The sequence below is a fragment of the Trypanosoma theileri genome, assembly GCF_002087225.1.
Source record: "Trypanosoma theileri isolate Edinburgh chromosome Unknown TM35_Tth_20_V1, whole genome shotgun sequence".
In the NCBI taxonomy this organism is placed as follows: domain Eukaryota; phylum Euglenozoa; class Kinetoplastea; order Trypanosomatida; family Trypanosomatidae; genus Trypanosoma; species Trypanosoma theileri.
In genome coordinates this window covers 42437-64180 of record NW_021639862.1, presented here as the reverse complement: position 1 = coordinate 64180, position 21744 = coordinate 42437, and the positions used below count along the sequence as shown (strand labels likewise).

The window sequence follows — 21744 nt, the reverse complement described above, 5'->3', positions numbered from 1 at the left end:
ATAATAATAATAAGAATAATAATAACATTATTAGCACATCCTCCACGGGAGTGAAGGACGATGCGAGTGATATTGAAATGAAACGGATGTGTGAACTGCAGCGGCTGCTGCGACTGGAACGATATATGCGATTGGCGGCGGAGCGGCGAATGATGGAAGAAAGTGAAAAAGGCACGCGGGCCGCTATCATTATTGAAGCAAACTACGGTGCACGTCTACTGCACTCCATATTTCTAGAAGCTATCGAATCACTTTCAACAACAACAACAAATAATGATAATAATAATAATAATAATACATGGGATAGGGTTAGAGATACGACGGATGTTCACAATCGTGTTTCTCCGCGGCGACGACCGCCACAACTGTTGGCCCCGGCCCGAGATGTCGACGAGACCACAACTTCTGTGGAAACAACAACACCGACGGCGAGTTACGAGAATTTGTTGGAGGAGAACACCGCCCTGCGGGAGGAGTTGGAGCGGTGTAAATCCATCGAGACCGCAGATCGACTGGAGATGAATGAACTCTACAGGAATATGCGAACATTGATTGAGCAGCTCACGCGTGAGAGAAATGCCCTGCAGGCGGAACTCACATACTGGAAAACACAACGTGTGGATCTCGCGCGTAATATAGACAGTGGAGGGAGAATCATCCCATTACAATCACCTTTACAATCATCATTACAACAACAACCATGGCATTATGTGCATCTTGTAGAGGCAACACCATCAAACACAGAGGAATTGCCTGAATCCGCATACCGTAGACGGGTGCTGCCAATCTCCTAAAGAAGAAGAAGAAGAAGAAAAAAGATGGATGAAATATATATAAAGAAGAAGGATTGGCTTGTTGAGAGGGCATGTATACTATTGGAATAATTATATATATATTTATTTATAGAGAGGAAGGGAGAGAATGAGAAAAGAGTTATTGACTATCATTTTTAAACAATGATGATAGACGAGAAGGACAGAACCCCAACAAACAACAAGAACGAAAAGAAGAAAAAAACGTAGAAAAAAAAAAAAAAAAACACGTTGAATACATTATTACATGGTGTTGTTTCCTGCAGTTGTGGCAATTTAGATATGATACAATTCCAAAAAGAAGAAAAAAGAAAAAAAATATATAATTTGGTTATCTGTATTGACATATATTTGATATTCATAGATTTATATACAGACATATATATATTCTCCTTTTTTCGTTTGGTTTTTCTCTTCTCTTCAGTAGTGTCCTCCCCCTCCTCTCCTCTCTACTTTAAGGGGGAGTGAATGTCTCAACAAGAACAACAATGTCAACGTTCTCTCTCGCTGCAGTGTTGGGATGCATGTTTACATTATGAACTTGCACGTGCTGAGATATGGAGTCAATTAAAGAATAGTGATTTATTTGAAAATGACTGGATGTCTGGGGATACATTACTTTCCATTGAGGATAAAACATGTATGATGGCACTACATCATATTGCATTTGATTCTCTAGGGTTCACGAGTGAAGTAAATATTAGAAATTTCTTACAAGACTTTAAAAAGAAAAAGAATAAACACTTTACGGATATGAAGGATGATCGTATTTCTATGGATATGTTTATATCCCTTTTGGAATCTGTTAAACTTGTGAGTAATGCTGTGAATATACTTCACACATTATGGGGAACATTACTGCAAATGGAAGAGCTTCTTGTTAAGTGTATAATAGATGAAAGTAATACTCGTACGGCTTTGGAAGTGAAACAGCGGGAATTAAGAGAAGAACTCTTCTCATTTGCACGACAATGGGAATATGCAGAGAGATTACAAGAGCAATTAGAACAACGTGTATATTTATCTACTTTACACACCGTAGCTACAAGAGAAGGAAGAAGAAGAGGATGTATAGATAATGATGATAATAATGATAATAATAATGATAATAATGCTATTGCAGTGGATCGTAGGAAGATATCACGAATACGAGAGGCATTACATCCCGATGGAGAAAAACAACAGCAGTTAACACAACAGACTTTACAAATAAAACGTTTATCGCATTTATGTGAACAACTGGAGATCCTGCATGAGGAACTGCATGTAGCCCAGATGTATGAGACACTCTCACTAGAGCAAATACGCCGTGAAGAGTTCAATCAATTTGTACAGTTGTGTAAAGAAGAATCTAAGAAACTACAGTATGATGATCAGTTATCTCGTATGGAGCAGCAACTTGGAATTATTGGTCGCTTTGTAATTGGTCTTTCCGTATCTACATTAGGCAGAAAGGGACATGATGCTATTCTTCAACAAATGCGTAATCAAAAAACTGCAGATATATCTATAGCCAATACAGATATTCATATTTCTAGTGATCCTAACAATCATTCAATAACGAATGATTTTACATGGCTTGTGAAGTGTGATACTGATGATAATAGTCATTATTGTGTTTCTTCTATCATTACAACATCTCAACCATTTTCATTACTGCAACAACAATGTGTGTTGGATCCATCTTGCTATAAAAGTTTAGATACAGTTGAAGTTTCTACACATCATGAGGGAAATGTGTTTAATACTCCCATGAGGAATGTGGAGGAGGAAGACAGTACTGTAGAGAAGGCATTGCATCGTACATTTGATTCTTTAGTGCGTCTTAATCATATGGAGTTATCGGATGTATTTCAGAGAATTTCTAATCAACAAGAAGAAGAAAAAGAAAAAGAAAAATTAAAGGAATCCTCTCAATATGAAAAAGTATCAATCCCCAATGATGTTGTGTTATTTCCCTCTTTTCTTATCTTTATTACCTGCTGTGATCTGCATGTGATTGGATCCCCCGCACTTGCCTTTGCAAGACACTGTCGTCCTTGTATAGATCCCAATTTTGCTGAAAAGATGAAATCTCATCATTCATATCAGGGAAATGAGTGGATTGCAGACCAGGCAATGAATTATAATGACTTTTGTGCATTTCTTATGGATCAGGCATCTCTTGAGTACGTGCGGGATGCATTTCTCTTTACTCCAAATGCATTACTTAAACGTATAGTGATAAACATTATTATACCGAAATGGTTAAATGAAGTGAAAGCTCAAACAGTAACAAATAAAAAGGATAATTTAGGAGAAATGAATTCATTAAATTCTTCAACAATGAAACTACACTGCAGTAATGACTTGTGTGTACTTCTTGATACTGCAGTATCATGGCTACAAATGAATATGTGTACAGTAAAGGACTTTGCATTAGCGTACAAGAAGTATGTTCTTGAGTACAAGTGCAGTATAAAGCCAGACGAGGGGCGATGTAGTTTTACAACAACTCCAGTCCTTTTGGCACTCTTATTTCCATCATCATTGTCATCATCATTACTATTATTATTAGGTGTAGAAGAGTCAACAAAAAAGAGAATAGAAGGTATGCATATAAACTGTGATATCTCTCGATTGGAGGTATTGCGACGTTCTTGTGGTCATGCCTTTTTAGAGGCGAGTCAAATAGTGAGTGATGATGGTAGTTTAGATGGTGTAACGGCATGGTTGAGTGTTGGGGTTACTAGTATCAATCGAGATAAACTTATGCAACGTGTTTCAGCTGCGATTAAGGATATTCTCTGTTTTAACTTTGAAGAGGGTATTTATTATGATAATGATTTATTACCAAATGGTGAGGGGGACATTATTTCTTATCATACACCTATTTCATGGATATTGTTGCTTGCTGTGTGCGTAAAGCTCTCATTTGATGATAGTGTTTCTGTTGGTAAACTGGATGAACTTTTTGGCCTTCTCATTGTATCATAATAAATGGTGGGTGAGATATTTAGTGAGATGGATATATAGATATAGATATAGTTATAGTGTGAGTGTGAGTATGAGTATATATACATATATTAACGTTTCTCTTTGGTACCCTTTTTTCTTGCTTATTTCTCTTTAATATTGAAGATCATTTCAAATTTTGAGCTTTTACGTATGATACTGTTTGTGATTGTGTTAATTATTACTAATTATGTTCTTGTTTTTTATTTTATTTCTTGCATTATTTTTTTTTTTTCATATAATCCTTTCTCTCCTCTTTTCTCCCTTCTCTTTTCTTTTTTTCTATCTATCTTGAGGCTCAGTCACTTGGGCGTGAGTCATCACTTTGGGTGCCCACATCTAAGAACTACTTACTATAGTAGGATTTAGGGTTTATTTCCCTTTATCATTTCTGTTTTTATTTCTTTTTTCTATTCTCATTATTATTATTATTATTATTATTATTATTATTATTATTATTATTATTATTATTATTATTATTATTATTATTTGGTTACGTTTATCATTATTATTATTTTTGGACAATAAACGAAAGATAACCAGAAAATATAGGAAACAGACATTTCTTTCTGACTGTCTGTCTCTCTCTTTCTCGGATTGTTTTATTGTACTTCTTAGTGCGAGGTAGATCCCACTGATATGGAACATCAAACAACGGCAATAGGCAACACCGCAGCTGCGGGCCAAGAGAACTTCAATGGGAACAGTGGACGCACGCACCACCCATACGGGAGATGTTATAACAGTAATGGCAGAAGCAATAGCAACGATCATGATAATAACATGAACAACAATAACAACAACAATATCAACAATTATTACGGAAACTGCAATAGCAATACTACTAATAATAATACTAATAATACTAATACTAATAATAATAATAATACTTATAATAACCATGAAAACGGTAATCAACGTTTTGCATCTAGTCCAATGCTGGTGGCCCCACGTCCATCCCACAATGGAGAGGAAGAGGGGATTGTAACATCACCTGTGAATGTGCAAGCGCGTTACCGTCTACACAGTCCAACACTCAGCTGCCGCACCGGCGATGGATTTCTCTCTACATCTCCCTGTGATAACACCCTGCGTTCTCCACCGCCTGTGTGGAGTGCGGGTAGTTCCTACCACGGGGACCTGGCGCAGAATCGGTTCATGCCGACTGTTGCCTCTAGCGCCCCGAGTGGCGTCTCCTTCGATAATAGTTTGACCAACCGGGCGGTGATGCCGTATCCCGTTAGTTACGCCCCGTCCAACTTCACCATGCCGCCCGTTCTCACCGGCAACATGCCGCCCGCCCGCCGCGAGAACCCCGAACGCTCCCCGTTGGGCGACAACTATTTGGAGGCCCCACACCCGTACACACGCATAGGATCACCCCCCGCTGCGAATGGACTATCCGTAGGGAATAATGGCTACACATCCCCCATACTACTTCCAAGTACACCTCCATACAGTGGTGATTTCAATCCCATGCGAAGTCCTAATGGAAATGCACAACGGCGTGGTAGTGGAAAAGGAACTCTGCCGACAAGTACACCTTCTACACTCGAGAGATCACACCCACGACAGTCAAAGTTCACTGCTGTAGGAACTCTTGCAGAGGAAAGTTCTATAGTTTCTGGGAGTAGTGCAAGTTCTATACGAGATGATTTGGAGCTCTGTCCAGATGATGGTCTTTGTACACTTATCAATGACAGAAAACACCAGCGGAAATATGCACACACGTGTCGACTATTCCCATGTTATCACGGTCATGTTGTTCGACATGCGAAATTATTCCGTCACGCACCCGGTCAAATTGCCCAGGCGGAAGGACTCTCCAGCGATAAGGGAAAACGGAAGAAATTTCCAGCAGAGGCACTTGCAAGTGTTAACTTCAGTTCCATCAGTCCTGAGGCATCTAACGCCTACCGTGTGATTGTAAGCCACGGTGATAAGAGCTATGAAATATTTGGTGACTGGCAGAGTGTACGCGTGCACACGTTTAAACGCTACCTACATCAGGTGTTTAAAATACCACCAGCATCGCAGGTACTTGTGCGTGTGGAGGGGGCCGTGCAGTTGGACAATGAATTACAATGTGTAAGTCAATATGATGTACGCCCTGACACTGTCATTACCTTGCGGCGAAAGGAGGACGATGATGAACGACCACGTGTGCCAATTGAGGATTTATAATATGATCGAGTGGGTACAAAAAAAGAAAGAAAGAAAGAGGGAGAAAGTGGTGGTTATTGTTATTGTAACTGTTATTGCTATTGTAATTGATATGACTAGGCAAAAAAAAAAAGGAGAAGGAATAGGAAAAATGAGTATTGGGTAATAAGAGTCTGGAGTGTTTTTCCTTGTACGTATCAGAATGCCTATATATGAAGTGAGAAAAAATAATTAGAGAATAAAACATCAATAATAAGAAAAGAAGAAGAAATTTTTTTTTTAAAAAAAAGGGAAAAAGAACAACAACAAAAACAAAAAAAAAAGAAAAAAAAACGTTAATAAAGCATACAATTCGACAAAATATATGAATGGGGTTAATAAAGAGAAAAAGAAAGAGAAAGAGCGAAAAGAAAAAAAGGAAAACGAGTGGGAATTTATGCATGTATGTGTGTGTTTTCTGTGTATGTGCTTACTTTACACATGGAAAAGTGGCTGGCGAGTGGAGTCTTTGCAGTGTGAGTAGAAAGAAGTAGACCACGACAGTCGGAAATGGAAGAAACAAAAAAAAAAAAAAAGAGAAGCACTGAAACACACACAGAAATATATATATATACATACATACATACACAGAGAATGAGAAATGAAAAAAAAATAACAAAATAAAAAGTTTTCTGAGGTCAATTGAAAGATTGTGTGCTAAATATTTGCAGCTTTAACACTTATTCATCTACAAGGTAAAGACAGGAAGAAACAAAACAACAACAACAACAACAAAAAAAAAAAAAACGGGTGCAGAGGAACGCTTAAATCATTCGAGTGGAGCAAAATAAATAAAAAAACGAATTATATAAAGAAAGAGATATGCCTTCTCCTTTTGTTCCTATTCTAAAATGCATGCACGCATATATTCAATTGAGAAATGTTTATCACATATATGGCTCTCTCTTTTTTTTTTTTATGTGTTGAGTATATATGTTTATTTATGTGTTCTTCCTTTGTTTATTCGTATATGCATGAGTCTTTGGTTTTTCATTCCTTGGTTTCCGGTATCCATTAACTCCTTACTAGGTGATCGGGACTTTCTCTTGTGAAATACCAAGAACGAAAAAAAAGATGAAAAAAGAGAGGGATAAAAAAAAAAAAAAAAAAAAAAAAAAAAAAAAAAAAAAAAAAAAACAGCAGAAAATACATAGGGGGTATATAATCAGATCGAAACCAAAACACAACAGGAGTTGGTTTTGATCCTCTTAAAAGAAGAGAAATTATCGAAATCATTAAATCCTGAAGAAATGTGTATCAATGAGAGAAGAATCTTTGGTTTTTATTTTGCTTTTCTTGTACTTGGGACCCTTTACGTGAATACACATATAAAGAATGTGAGAGATTTGAATAACGCATGTTGTGCTTGCATGAGTTGGTTTCTCTATCTATGTTTTCATGCTGTGTTAAAGCAAAAAATAAATAAATAATAAAGCTTTATCATTGTGCGCAAAAAAGAACAGAGGGAAACAGTGATGACTCTGCGGTGGATTGAAGATAGGATGCGTTAATTTTCCGAGGTTCTTTTGTTTCTTCTGTACTTATGCACTTAACCTATTATTATTATTATTATTATTATTATTATTATTATTATTATTATTATTATTTTAATTTTTCATCGTTTTTTTTTTTTTTTTTATTATTTTTTTTTTTTTTTTTTTGTTTGCGATTTCGAGAGTTTTTTCTTTTGTTTTAATTTACAGCTCAGTGGCATTTTTCATTTATTATTGCTTCCCCTGTTTCTTCTTTTCCCCCTTGGTGGTATTTAATGCCAATAATCTACTTTGGTTAACTATATACACCCTTCTGTTTTTTTTTTTTCTTTCTTGAGTCCCTTCTCTTTTTTATGTTACTTTTTTTTATTTTTCTCAGTTTTCAACATTCTTTTTTTTTTTGAAGTTGAGGTGCTTGAGTTTTTCTTCATCTGTGCCATCTTTTGCAGACGCACAAACACACAAAAAGTCTCTCTTTCTTTCTTTCTCCCTCCCCCTCTCTTTCTCTTTATTGCTTTTGCTCTTCCTTTATCTACTGTACGTAAATCTGTATCTCATCTTGTTTTCATTTTCTCCACTTTTTGTTTGTTTTTTCTCCTCATTGGACTGCAGGGGTGAAACCAGCACCTCTCCCTCTATTCGCTGGGCGGCCTCTGAACATATTCCGCTTTTCACGCACTGCAATTCACATTCGCCTCTAATCATCGCTTGCTGCATGCCTCTCTGGGAGGACCTGCGAGAACACTTCCGCGGCCGTGTGTGCATACCCGGTGTCGTCTACAGTGAAGAGTTGCGTGTGAGCCAACGTGAGGGCATACGCAACGCCGAAATTCCACAAACGGCAGAATCGACTGCATGGCGCGGCGGGCTCCGCAATGTTCGCATGTCAACAGCCCCTGCGCTGCTGTTGCGATCGGCGGCGTCGGCGGCGGACGTGGAGGGGCCAGCGACGGTGCCGTACACATTCGCTGAACGTGTTGGAATCGTGCCGGTCCATCCCGCGCGTGTGCGGCCGCGGCCGTATTATCATCCCACGACGGACTTTGGCCTCTACGACTATGATGAGATATCGCCGGAGGAGAAGGCCCTCACCGCGCGTTGGATGGCAAAGGTGTTTGAGTTCAACAGCGCCGTCCCACTGGGCGTGCTCTGCGCTACCGGGTGTATTGTGCTCCCACTCCACAGTGTGTACCGCATGCCGCTGCTCGTCGCCGCCGGGGCTACGGGCGTCGTTGCGGAGATCACACGGGCGTACATGTCCGCCGCACCTGAACGGCAGGATTTGGATGACTTCATCCTCGCAAAAGAAATTTGGTATATCAAAAATGTTGAGACATATCAGTTAGACATCCCACGCATCCCAAAGGGGCGTGAGGCGGAGTACCATGCTTACTTGGATGGCTCCATTTCGACAGTCCAACAGTTGCCAGATGAACTGGTGGATGCTCTTCACTAATGGAAGAAGTAAAACTGAAAGTGAAAAGTGAATGTGAAGGGATCAAAAAAAAAAAATAAAAAAAAGAAAATAAAAAGGAAAAGAAAAAGAAAGGATAATATGAGGAATAAAGTTGAACAATGGAAAGAAGTTCAATGTGACGCTATGAGTAGTATTTTCCCTATGCATATTTTTTTCTTTCTTTGTCTCTCTCTCTCTCTCTCTGTATGTGTGTGTTTGTGTTTGTCGTATTGTATTGTAGTTGTTGTGATTGATGTCTTATTTTATTTTTTGTTTGTGGGACGTGTCTGTCTGTCTGTGTGTTCTTTCCCTTTGTAATGAATTTACCCACATCTTTTATTCTGATATTTCTTTTTCCTATATATATATATATATATATATCTTTGTGTGTTTATTATTATTATTATTATTATTATTGTTCCTTTATCTTTTCTTTCTGTTTCTATTTTTTTTTGTTTTTTTAGTGGCGTGAAGTCATGAAAAATGCTTCTTCTTCTTCTTATCATTTCTGCGGAGCGAAGTTAATGCCATGGCATAAAATTGATGTGACTGTGGTGATGCACCTCGCAGTGGTGGTGATGTGTGGCTCCTTCAATCCTATGCACGTTGCACACATTGCAATGTACGAAGCAGCCTGTGATACTCTTCTGAATAAGAAGTATAATGATAATTCTGAGAAGAAAGAAGCATCAGTATCAAGAAAAAATGATTCAAAGATAGTAGTAGTGGGTGGATTTGTTTCTCCGGTGAATGATCACTACAAAAAAGAAGAACTTCGTCCTTTTGCTCAGCGTTCAGCTATATGTGCGGCTTCACTCCGAGAACATCCATCTCTTGCGCTTGATGAGTGGGAAGGTCTTCAACCGAACTATGTGCGAACATTCTATGTACTGGAGCATCTGCAAGAGTCTGTACAGAGATGGTATGAGACGGATGCTAGTCCAAACGAGGAACAACTGGCGTGGGTGCGCCAACATCCTGTGCGTGTTGTCTTTCTTTGCGGAGGTGATCTCTTCTCTTCTTTTCTACGTCCCGGCTGTTGGCCGTTGGAACTTCTACGGAAACTTCTTGACAGTTTTGACGTCCTCGTTGTGAGACGTGCGGGATCAGCGGGTTGTGCGGAGATGATGCGGCAGCAGAAGAATGGATCTGTGCTGTGCGAGTCTGTGGGAGAGGCGGACACCGACAATACTACCATCAACAGCAACAACAACAACAACAATAATAATAATAATAAGGTGCTTTCACTTGATTTAGTGGCATACCATTTCTTAGAGGCTGAAATATTTGCGAATACCATCTCTTCATCTATGATACGAGAGATTCTAATGGATAATCCTAATGCAGATTTACGTGGTCTTGTTGTTGAAGGAGCTGAAACTCTTGTTCGTGCGTACTACACTGATGGCACTCTTTAGTATTCGTTTAATACGTCTTTTATTTATTTATTTAGTCGAAATTTATAGATGTCTTTAGAGTATCTCTTTACCTTTTTTTCTTTAGGTGTTTTTTATTGCTGCTCTTCTTTATTTTTGAGCTCAACCCTTTTTTTTTGTTTGTTTGCACCCTTGGAACTTTTCCTTATCTGGAAATCATTAATAGTAGCCATCGAATTCCATTCAAAACTCTGGGCATATTAAACTGAGACCGATGGAATGTGGAGTTAAAGATTAAAGACCAGTACTTTTTTTTTTCCTGTGTTGTTTTGTTTTGTACACAGATATATCTTTATATGTGAAGGTCTTTAGTCATCAATAAATAAATAAATTTATTTTGTATAAAGATGGCAAATAAACAGAGAAAGAACCCACAGGGTCAAACGAATCCTCTCTTGCTATATGTGGTATTCACGTTTATCTTTTGCTCTTTGATTGCTCTGCTGCTGGTGCTGCGGTGGCACCCCACTGAAGTGGAGGAACACTCTCTTGAGGAAAATGAGGTGGAAGAGAAGTACACCAGGGATTTTTTTGCTTCTGCAGGCAACTTCCGATGCCCGCAGGAGGTTTACTTTAGTCAAGAAGAAGTTAGGCGTCATGCGAGTGAAGCTGATCTTTGGATTGTCATTAATAAGAATGTTTTAGATGTTAGTTCGTTTGTGCCGAAGCACCCTGGTGGTTTATTAATTATGGAAGGAGCTCGTCTCCCTGATGCTGCGGACCTCTTTGCGCAGAATCATGGACCTTCTGTTGTGCGGCAGCTTGAAAAGTTCTGCATTGGGAGATTAAAGGAGTAGTTATTGAAGGGTATGGGGTTAGAATTGTAGTTTTTTTTATTTTTATTTTTTCCTTTTCTTTCCTTTCTGTGTCCTTTTTATTCTTTTTTTTACCCTTCCTGCTGTTCCCACTCTTTCCCACCCTTTCTCTCTCATTCTCTCTATCTATCTCTATCTTTTCTCCATCTATATATCCCCATTACACTTTTCTCTCTCTCATTCTCTCTCTCTCTCTCTCTCTCTCATTCTCTCTCAGTCTAGTAGTGTGTGTTTATGCCTGCGATGCGCTCTGAGAGGAGTACCGCTGCTGCGTGGGCCAACGCCGCCCGCATCGGCTGTTGTTTTCCCGCCCGCCAACACCACCCGCCCACCGCAGAGGCCGCCGCGGCCATCGTGCGGGATATTCGCGCGGCGGGCGGCCGTCTGCGAGTTGCTGGCGCCGGCCGCAGTCCCAACGCCTGCGTCTACACCAACGGCCACATCCTCCACACCGACCGCCTCAACCGCATTATTCGCGTAGACAAAGAGCGCCAGCAGATCGTCTGCGAAGGGGGCGTACTTCTCGCTGATGTGTTCAACACACTCGACGCCAACGGCCTCATGCTGCGCTGCGTTCCCTCTGTCGTCAACACCACCGTCGCGGGGGTTATCGCAACAGCGACGCACGGCAGCGGCCACCGCACGCGGTCGCTCTCTGACTGCGTCGTCAGTCTTACACTCATAGACGGCACAGGTACATTCCGCACATTCGGTGCACCGGAGAATGAAATACCAGAAGGAACTGACACCAACAACACCACTACCACAAACAGTAAATCAACAACAACAGCACACGAATTATCACTCGTCGCATGTCATTTAGGCATGATGGGTGTTGTTGTGCGTGTGACACTGCAAGCAGAACCACGGCGTACGTGGCGGCTGCAAAGCGCACCGGTGCACGTGCAAGATCTCACAAAGGGTGATACACTTGAAAAACGTATCTCTGGTTCAGAGTTTTACCGCTTTTTTTGGATGCCCAATACTGAGTTGTGCTATGAATCTATCGGAGATTTTATGGATTGTAATGATGATGCAGAAAAAGGTACAGGTGTTGCAAAAACAACACCAAAAGTAGCAACAACAAAAACAAAAACAATAGTAGCAGGTCCGATAAGAGAAGGGTCAGTGGAATCATTACATGAATTACCAAAGAGAACATTAGAACGAATGCAGGCACCAAGTCAACATGTGGTTGGGAAAAAACAAGATGCAGATTCTCAGAAGGAAAAGAAGCAGAAAAAGCAGCTTCGTGTGCAGATTTCTGATCTTTTAAAAGGAAATTGGCTACGTCATGGTGTTTTGGAAGCAGCACTTGCTGCTGCAACTTTTTATCCAGGAATGCAACCATACATTAATCGGGCCTATCGGAAACTTTATTATGCTACACCTACTGTTCAGTATGGAAACTCTGTAGAATGTTTTACTTTTGACTGTCTTTTTAAACAATGGGCTTGTGAATGGGCAATTGATGCACGTGATACCCTTAAAGCATTTAAAATGGTTCGAGACCTTATCAGTAGAGAAAAATTAAAGGTACACTTCCCTGTTGAATTCCGATTTACTGATGCTGATCAAACAGCTATGTCTCCTGCATATGGACGAAAGACGTGTTGGATTGGTATTGTTATGTACCGTCCATATTTATTACTCGCACCTGACACAATGCGATATTATCAAGCCTTTAGTGATGCGATGACAGCAATGGGTGGTAGACCACATTGGGCAAAATATTATACTTGGGGTCCAGAACAGTTGAAACGAGCATATGGAAAGAACTGGGAGGATTTTCTGGAGCTACACAAGAGACTTGATCCGGATGGTATTTTTGTGAATGGTTGGTGGAAAAGTTTAAGTGGTCAAGGGCCCCTGATCAATAGCACCACCAGTCATTTGTAGCTGCAATATTAGCAGCTGGAAAAGGAATTTTTTCTTTTGTTGCTTTTTATTGTCTTTACTGGATATATGTCTTTGTAGGCGGTGGTAAAACTCTTTTAAGATTCAATATTCCTGTGTGAAAATACATTTTTTTTCTTTTAACTTTTTGCTTTTTTTTTTTTTAAACTGTAAATGTTGTATTCTCACTTTTTTTTTTTGTTGTTGTGTTTTCTTTTACATATATTCGTATGGGTTTATATGTCTGTAAGTTACAGAGTGTAGAAGAAAGAAGGATGATGGAGTAGGGATATTTCTGTGTGAATACGCTTTTCTTTCTTGGTTTGTTTTTTCTCTTGATGGTTGGTGCGAGATACGAGAGAAAGAAAGGAAAAAAAAAAAAAACGTGCAATAACATAAAATAAAGAATAAAATAAAAAAAAAATAAAAAGAATTGAGTAAATAAGATTCCACACCCAATACAACTACTTTTATTTGTTTGGTAACAAGAGAAGAGTAATTAATTAAGTGGAAGCAACAACAATAAAAAAAAAAGAAAAACACATTATTCCAAACAAATACGTGGATCTTTTTTATTTATCAATCAATAGAAAAATGAAATATGCATTTTTTTTTTAATGAAAAGTTCTTTGAAACATGTTACATATTTCTCTCTGTCTGTCTGTCTGTGCATAATATTGTTTCTGGTTATATATATCTCTTTTTTGTTTCTACTATTTTATTATTATTTTTCTTTTTAATTAATAACTCTCATAGTATTTGTACATACTAGGGACACCCTGAGAAGATGACGGAGCCTGCATTCCGCGGCACACTACTGTTGCTGCAGAACCGCACCCGGCGTGATCCTGAGGCCTATCGAGATGAGTTTCTCGCCCAGCTTGACCACTTCAAGGCTCTGAGTAAAACCATCATGACACAACAACAAACAAGTAATCCTCAGTACATTGCGGTATTAAACTATGTCTGTCATGTTGGACACTGCTTCCCGGTGGAGTGTGCGGAGGTAGCGGATATTGTGGTGCAGCTGCTGCAGGACTACAAGGGTGCGGCCATGTCCTCTGAGTTGCGTCTCGCACTTGTGAAGTGTCTCGCGTTGATGCGGTCTAAAAATATTGTCTCTGCAGAACGTTCCTTTCCACTTCTTTTTCAACTTCTACAAGAGCGCGATAAAAGCCTTCGTCGTCTCATTTTGTCTCATGTTGTGAGTGATATACGGAAAGTAAATATGCCAGGAGCGAAAAATGGGGCTCAGGTTAATAAAAAAGCACAGAATTTTCTCTTTTCTGTAATGAAGGATGATGACGCCGTTCAGGCACGTTGTGCAGAAATGGTAATGATTGATTTATACCGTCGCCGTGTTTGGGCTAATGAACGTACTGTAGAAGTGATCACGCAGGCTTGTTTCTCACGTCATACCGCTATTCTACGTACAGCATTGCGATTCTTTCTACTTCAGATGCCGAAGATTGCATCCCTTGATGATGGTAATGATGATGATGAAGAAGCTGATCCCGGTCGTTCTATCTCTCGTATGAAACAAAAACTAAAGATTGTGAAAAAAACAAGTAAACGTCAGCGTATTCTTAAGCGAGAAATGAATACGGTAAAACGGAAGTATAACAAGGAAGAGAAGGAAGAAGAGCTATTGGCTAAACAACATGTGGATCCAGTACGACTTCTACGTGATCCACAGCAATTTGTTGAACGTTTACTCGCTCGTCTGCAAAAAACCACTGAACGGTTTGAAGTTCGTATATTGTTCTTAAATGTCATTGCCCGAGTGGTATCTGAACATGAGGTGGTGCATCTCCCACTCTATGGATTTCTGGAACGCTATATGGAACCTTCACAACTTCACGCTACACAACTATTGGCCCTTTCTGTCATGTGTGTACACCGTATGGTTCCACCAGATGCACTTGAACCCATTGTAAAGGCTATTGCAAATCACTTTGTATCAGATCGGGCATCACCTGACGCTATTACTGTTGGTCTTAATACAATTCGTGAGATATGTAAACGTCAACCACTTGCAATGAATGCTGACTTGTTAAAGGATTTGATAGAATACAAATCACAACGAGGAGACAGGGGTGTTATGATGGCGGCTCGAGCACTCATTCAATTATTCCGTGATGTTTACCCCGAGTTGTTACCTGCCAAACTTCGTGGTGGTCGTGCTGGACCTGCCGAAGAGAAGGAACGTCCCGTATATGGCAAACAGGAAATTTACACAGATGTCCCTGGACTAGAACTGCTTTACGCTGATATGGACGATGAGAACTCGAGGAATGACAACTCTTCTTGTTGTAGTTCTGATGATGATGATGATGACAGCGATGGTACGTGGATCACAGATAGCAGTGATTGTGACCCAGATGATGTGGATGGTAGCTTCGTTGATGCCTCAGACAGTGACAATGATGAGGCGAGTGATACTTGTCCAGAGCTTGTGCAAGTACAAGCGGATACTCCTGCTGCAGCCGAAATGAAAGAAGAAGAACCTCCATTGAAACGGACACGAGGTGAGGAGGATGCGCAAAGTGATGTTTTGAGTCTTGGAACTGGTCTAGATGATGATGATAATGATAATGGACGCCGTTCAAACGGTAGTATAGTTATCTTAGATTCCTCCCTTCCACATGACACAACCAATGAGGAAGAGGAAAGTGAAGAAGAGGGAGAAGAAGAAGAAGAGGGAGAGGAAGAAGAAGAAGAGGGAGAAGAATTAGAGGAAAGTGAAGAAGAGGAGGAAGAAGAAGAAGATGATGATGAGAATGAGAATGAGAATGATGAAGATTGGTTTGAGGACGCCGATGCCAACTCCACACGCCCATCCTTTCGCTCCACCGCATCCACGGCGGCCAACATCAGTGAAGGCGGCACTTCAACGAAGGTCTCTGCGGCCGCCATGCGCATTCTCAGCGATGAGGACTTTCAACGCATTCGCCGGCTGCAGGCACAAAACGGCAGTCATCGCTCACTGCGGGGTAAACACAAGGAGCGGGACGCACGGGAAAAGCGGCGACAGCAACTCATTCACGGCATCTCTGCAGATCTCACCGCACACGATATTGAACACTTTACAGAAAAGAAGCGTGCAGAAGATAAGGATGAAAAGATTGCACGAGCACAGGAATTGCGACAGGCAAGTTCTAAGTTTGAGGCTAGAAAGAAGAAGAAGAGCAAACTGAACTCCACACACTTGGAACATGCAAAGCGTGGTAAACTCTTTAGTATGGCTAAACGCTCACAACGTGTGGGAGCAAAACTAAAGTCATCTGTCAGTGATCGCTCGAATCGTAAGAAGGAGAACAAGAAGAAGGATATTAAGTTCCGTATCCGACGAGGATGGAAGGCCTAATGATGATATTTTTATTTTTCTTGTTGGTGTATGTATACGAAATACATATACGTACAGAATATATATATATATATATATATATATATATATATATTATCCAGTTAAGTAAGGCGCACACAACATTAAAGGTGCAGTCATTTATGTTTACGTGCTGTAAGTAAAGAGGAAAAAGAAAGAATAACGGAAATAAAAAAAAGAAAAAAAAAACATATAGTGACACGATTTTAGGGCATTCAAAAATCAAGTTTCTAGTCGTTTTTTATTGGTATTCGATGAAAATGCTTGATTTTTGTAGGTCTTTGTTTCTCTCTCTGAGTGTGTCTGTGGTTGTTTAAAAAAAAAAAAATGATAATCGCGTAATTCAATTCAACCTTTTTTTTCTTCCTTTTGATTTTATTTTTCGTTCTTTTTTTTCCACAAAGAAAAACGAATGAAATCCATATATAACTTCTTTTTTTTCTATTTTCTTCTTTTAAATATGTATTCTTTTTTTCTATGTTTTTTTATTCCCTTCTTCTTATCCATATATATATATATATATATCTGTAGATAGATATTATCAAGGACACACATATGCCTGTGTGGTCTTTTGTAGAATTGTCGAATAGTTTGCTTAGCCCAAAGACGGTGGGTGTATCACCGTTTTATTCTCCGCTGGAGGAACGCATAAGCACTGAGCCGCCACGTCTGCGAAGTGCATTATGGGATTACATGTTGTGCACAAAGCGGGCAATCAACACACGTATTATTGGTTTCTGCGAGCCAACACTGCAGCAGTGTGTGGATGATCTCGTGCTGTACACAAAAGCCTCTCCGTGGGGCGGCAGTGATGCGGATGCCCTTGCGGAGGTGTTGCGACGGCGCCGGGGTGTTGTGGATGTGGACTCGCTGCCGTGGGAGCCGCGGGCTGGATACAAAAAGTGGTTGGAGGAACAGGGAAGATTACAGAAAGACTAAGTAACTTTCTTTCTACAGAGGCGAATGTTATATTTAAAAGGCTTCTTTTTGTTGATCGTTTTTATTTCCTTTTTCAGTAGGAAAGGAGGACTTGAGAAAAAGTGACAAGGAAGGTTTTTTTGGATATGCATGTCTTTTTTTATAAAATCTCTATGCCTATGTGTGGTTGTGTTTGTGTTTGACTTTTTTTTTTCTGTGTGTACGTGTCTCATATCTCAGTCTGATTAAACTATTTGTAATGTGAAATCTATTGTTGAATAGATGAATACAAATTACTTCTTTTTCTTCTTTTTTTTTTTTTTTTTTTTTTTTTTTGGAATATATATATATATACTATTAGGTGTTATACGTTTCCTGGTGCATCCTCATATACCTGGAAATTCAAAACAAGATGAACGTTGATGAAAGACTGCCACCAATAGCTTCTGCTATGGCTTCAACATCCCCATCCACATCACCGGCGGCATTATCACGTTCATATAGTCGCTCGCGTGGTTCTACGAACAGTATTTTTCTCCCAGCTATCAATGGACTACGAGGGGAGTTCTCTCACACAAGACAAAATCGCAAGAGCCAATTATCACGCCATACCACAAGTACAACACCTATGTTTTTCCATTCAAGCACTACCTCTGGTGGTACGGTTTCTGGACTACATAGACAAACATGCCGTGATACAGATAAATATCTTTTAACGGCTGTTGCGAAAACACGTGCTATTATGCAGAAATTTGTGGGTCAACTTCAAACATATCATACATTTAACCCAACTTTTGTTAAAGGTGGTGTTTACAGTACTCAAGAGGGAGAATTGACTTTTGCTTCTTCTGCTGCATGGGATACAGTAGGAAGGTCATTAGATGCTTCTAACTCATACAGTGTTCGACATAACTTTGATGAGCATTTTACGTCTTCTTTAGAGCGTATCCCTTCTGTAAAGGAACATATCTTACTTACATTAAATAATTATACACCACCAAGTAATGAAGGTGATTCACCATCCAATGTACAACCTGTAGTATTTAATGACAGACACTCTGTTTCCTTTGATCTATGGCGTCGTGAACACCCAACAGCATCTGCGGAAGAAGTTCGAAAAGGGTTAAGATTCTGGGATATGGAACGGGCAAAATATGAACGGTTAGGACGTCAAGGAATGTTACGTCAGCAGCAGTCGGAACTTGATGAATTGAGTGCATACTCCAGAGAAAATGAAGCCACCATATCCAAATCTGTGATATCTCGTGAACAAAAACCTGTAGGAAAACTTATTGAGTTAACACCAGAACAACTTGAACAACAAGCACTCTGGGAAGTTTTTCTTTCTGGTGAACGCATATTTAAGCGAAATGCATGCGCCGTAAGAGCAGCTTCAGCAACTACAGGGGTATCAACCGTAGCCTCTAAAATTATTAATGACTACTCTAAAAGTGATGAACTTCATGAATGGGTTGAGTATGAGTGGAAGAATAATACAGATCGACATGAGGAGGCAGCTCTTCGCATTCAATGTGCATATCGTTGTCATCTTGCCAAGGTAGCAGCATCATTACGACGGTACAGACGACAACTTCGATTTTTAGAGTCACTTCGTGAAGAAGAACACGCGAAACGTTCTTGGAATACCGCACTACGTGTGGTAACAGAAGAATTACATAATGTGAATTCCAATTTTGATACCACATGGCGATCGGTAAATTTTGTTTTCTCAAAGTTTTACGCCACAGCATTAAAGCGACGAGCACAGAAAAAAGAGGAAGAAGAACGAATGCGTGAAGTACAAGAATATGCTGCCCTTACAATTCAACGTGTTTACCGTGGTCATTGTGATAGACAAGAAGCTAAGGCCGTACGTTATCCAGGGTTAATTCTATCACGGCGTCAACGTCGTCGACAAGCTGCTGCAATTATTCTACAGGCCGCATGGAGAGGACACAGAGCTCGTGTATTATTACATAAACAACTCAAGGCTGTTCTTGTCATTCAACGTCTTGTTCGATCCTCATCTGCACGAAAACAATTACGTGAACTTCGAGCAGAAAAGTATGAAGATGTGGAATATTCCACGCAACAGTTCGCGGCTAGAACTATTATGCGTGTTTTACGAAAATGTGTTTTAAGGCGACGTGAATATATGATGGAACGGTGGCCACATGTACAGACAATACGCCGAGTTGCTCGAGGCTATCAAGCTCGATTAGCATTGCAGCGGCGAAAATATCAACTTTATGTGTTATCAAAGGCCCTACAAGTGGCTTTATGGGGACAACGACATTTTCGTGGTGCCCGTGGTCGTGCTAGAGCGAAATGGGAACGTGCAAATAGGGATAAACTCCTTTATGAACGACGTTGTTTGGATGCAGCCATAGTTATTCAACGCTCATGGCGTTTATATTCAAAATTTATAAATAAAGGAATAGATAAGCAGAATAAGAATACGACTGTTGTAACCAATGCATGGGACCACAAAAGTGAACCAGTACCAGAGCATATTGCTAAACCTGCCTGTATCATTATTCAGCGCTGGTATAGAAGTATGAGGGTTCTAAGAAAGGCTATAGCTGAAAGAAATGAGAAGAGAAATCTATTACTTATACAAGAAGCTGCAGAGCGAATTCTTCGTTTCTACCGCGAGTGTAAATCACGTAAGTTATCATTGACAATTCTGCAAAAATCAGAAGTTACTGTAGATGAAATAAAACCTATATAAACTTTGAAACAATCTCTTTTGGAAAATAGAGGGTTTCTTCGATATGCTATGATGTACATCATGAAAATACAAGGATAAAAGAGAAGAAGAGAAAAACACGAAGAATGGAATCTATCTATCTATCTATATACATGTAATGTTTTTTTTTTTTTTTGTGTGTGTGATGGAATGTATTTTGCAAGAAGCAGGAACAATAAATTATTCCTCTTTCTTTTCTTTTCGGTGTTTGTTTTTTTCAATTTCTCTCTCTCTTTGCGTGTGTGTGTGTGTTTGTATGTGTTTATCATATATATCTATTTCACTTTGGTAGTCTTCTTTTATCATATGCTTGCCCTGGCATGATTGTTCAATTATGTGATGGTGTCTTCCGCACCCACACAAACACAAACACACAAAAATACAAACACACAAAAACCTAAACGCATGTATGTAAATATGTACACTTATTCTTTTTTTTCTTTTGATCTTTTAAATACATGTCTCTCTTCTTTTATGTTTATGTGGTTCTTTCTTTGCATACCTTATTGGAGTCAGTCTTGTCTAATACGCTTTTTGTTTCTCTTCCCCTTGTATGCCTGCTTTATATTAAAGGATAGGAGTATATATATATATACATATATATATATATCTGACGGACTAAGAGCAAATCTTCACCATCACTACTACTTTGTAAGAAAAAGAAAAAAGAAAGAAATGTCGCTGAGTGATACGGAACTGGACATGGCGATGGAGGTCGCACTGCGGGCGGCCCACATATCGGCGTCTGTCGTCGACCGTGCGCTTGAGGAGCATGACGGGACTCTTCTGGAGATGGGCGGGAAGAGCGACACGGACCTCTTGGTGTCGTACACCCGCGAGTGCGAGGCGGCGGTGGTGGCCGTCCTCGGCGCGGGGACGCCGGACTTCAACATTCATTTCGGCGACGAGCGGGCCGAGGGCGACGACCGCGAGTTGGACGGGGGCTTCGCGCAGGGGCGGCCGGTGTGGGTGGTGGACGCGGTCGGGGGGGCCGGCAGCTTCGCCCACGGCCTCTTCGACTGCGGCATCGCCATCGCCCTCGTCGTCGCCGGCCGGCCGGTCGTCGGGGTCGTCAGCGCCCCCCGCCTGCGGGAAGTCTTCGCGGCCGTGCGGGGAAGAGGGGCGACGTGCAACGGGCAGCGCATTCACGTCTCGCAGACACGCAGTTTGAATAAATCGCTCGTCCTGCTGCGACAGTCAAGAAATCGTAGTGAGGCCGCCGTGGAGAGCCTCATTGGAATTCAAAGCGAACTGACGAAACTTCCAGTGCACGCCGTACGAAGCTACGGCTCCACAGCACTCAATATGTGCTTCGTCGCCTCTGGACGGGCAGAATTGTACTTCGAAGTGGGAATCAACTCATGGAATATTGCAGCCGGTGCCATTATCGTACAGGAGGCCGGTGGAGTGGTGCATAATATCGATGATACCCAGACGCTCGATTTAATGTCACGCGGTGTGTGCTGCGCCAACTCACTAGAAATCTCGCAAGTAGGTGTTGAACTTAGCAAAAAATATGATTACAAACAGAATATATTAGGAATCTAAGCGAATGTATCTGTTTTGAAGAAAGAAAGAAAGAAAAAAA

The 21744-nt window shown here is 40.4% G+C and overlaps 11 protein-coding genes across 11 annotated transcripts; all 11 read left to right on the top strand.

Moving 5' to 3' along the window:
• Nucleotides 1-2: 2 nt before the first annotated feature.
• TM35_000201240 (uncharacterized protein) lies at nt 3-794 on the top strand (the record flags this gene model as incomplete). The annotated part of the gene is made up of 1 exon (XM_029026809.1): nt 3-794. A coding segment is annotated over one exon (792 nt), but the record flags the coding sequence as incomplete, so codon positions are not given.
• Nucleotides 795-1280: 486 nt separating this feature from the next.
• On the top strand, nt 1281-3788 carry TM35_000201230 (uncharacterized protein; the record flags this gene model as incomplete). The annotated part of the gene is made up of 1 exon (XM_029026808.1): nt 1281-3788. The coding sequence occupies one exon, from the start codon at nt 1281-1283 to the stop codon at nt 3786-3788; it is 2508 nt and encodes an 835-aa protein (XP_028881780.1).
• A 657-nt stretch (nt 3789-4445) lies between these two features.
• TM35_000201220 (uncharacterized protein) lies at nt 4446-5990 on the top strand (the record flags this gene model as incomplete). The annotated part of the gene is made up of 1 exon (XM_029026807.1): nt 4446-5990. The coding sequence occupies one exon, from the start codon at nt 4446-4448 to the stop codon at nt 5988-5990; it is 1545 nt and encodes a 514-aa protein (XP_028881779.1).
• A 2226-nt stretch (nt 5991-8216) lies between these two features.
• On the top strand, nt 8217-8957 carry TM35_000201210 (uncharacterized protein; the record flags this gene model as incomplete). Its single annotated transcript, XM_029026806.1, has 1 exon — nt 8217-8957. The coding sequence occupies one exon, from the start codon at nt 8217-8219 to the stop codon at nt 8955-8957; it is 741 nt and encodes a 246-aa protein (XP_028881778.1).
• Nucleotides 8958-9433: 476 nt separating this feature from the next.
• TM35_000201200 (nicotinamide mononucleotide adenylyltransferase) lies at nt 9434-10375 on the top strand (the record flags this gene model as incomplete). The annotated part of the gene is made up of 1 exon (XM_029026805.1): nt 9434-10375. The coding sequence occupies one exon, from the start codon at nt 9434-9436 to the stop codon at nt 10373-10375; it is 942 nt and encodes a 313-aa protein (XP_028881777.1).
• A 365-nt stretch (nt 10376-10740) lies between these two features.
• TM35_000201190 (uncharacterized protein) lies at nt 10741-11190 on the top strand (the record flags this gene model as incomplete). Its single annotated transcript, XM_029026804.1, has 1 exon — nt 10741-11190. One exon carries the CDS (start codon nt 10741-10743, stop codon nt 11188-11190), a length of 450 nt encoding a protein of 149 aa, XP_028881776.1.
• A 252-nt stretch (nt 11191-11442) lies between these two features.
• TM35_000201180 (uncharacterized protein) lies at nt 11443-13107 on the top strand (the record flags this gene model as incomplete). The annotated part of the gene is made up of 1 exon (XM_029026803.1): nt 11443-13107. One exon carries the CDS (start codon nt 11443-11445, stop codon nt 13105-13107), a length of 1665 nt encoding a protein of 554 aa, XP_028881775.1.
• A 784-nt stretch (nt 13108-13891) lies between these two features.
• On the top strand, nt 13892-16471 carry TM35_000201170 (uncharacterized protein; the record flags this gene model as incomplete). The annotated part of the gene is made up of 1 exon (XM_029026802.1): nt 13892-16471. One exon carries the CDS (start codon nt 13892-13894, stop codon nt 16469-16471), a length of 2580 nt encoding a protein of 859 aa, XP_028881774.1.
• Nucleotides 16472-17044: 573 nt separating this feature from the next.
• Nucleotides 17045-17428, top strand: TM35_000201160 (uncharacterized protein; the record flags this gene model as incomplete). Its single annotated transcript, XM_029026801.1, has 1 exon — nt 17045-17428. One exon carries the CDS (start codon nt 17045-17047, stop codon nt 17426-17428), a length of 384 nt encoding a protein of 127 aa, XP_028881773.1.
• A 391-nt stretch (nt 17429-17819) lies between these two features.
• TM35_000201150 (uncharacterized protein) lies at nt 17820-20138 on the top strand (the record flags this gene model as incomplete). The annotated part of the gene is made up of 1 exon (XM_029026800.1): nt 17820-20138. The coding sequence occupies one exon, from the start codon at nt 17820-17822 to the stop codon at nt 20136-20138; it is 2319 nt and encodes a 772-aa protein (XP_028881772.1).
• A 693-nt stretch (nt 20139-20831) lies between these two features.
• TM35_000201140 (myo-inositol-1(or 4)-monophosphatase 1) lies at nt 20832-21704 on the top strand (the record flags this gene model as incomplete). The annotated part of the gene is made up of 1 exon (XM_029026799.1): nt 20832-21704. The coding sequence occupies one exon, from the start codon at nt 20832-20834 to the stop codon at nt 21702-21704; it is 873 nt and encodes a 290-aa protein (XP_028881771.1).
• Nucleotides 21705-21744: the final 40 nt, after the last annotated feature.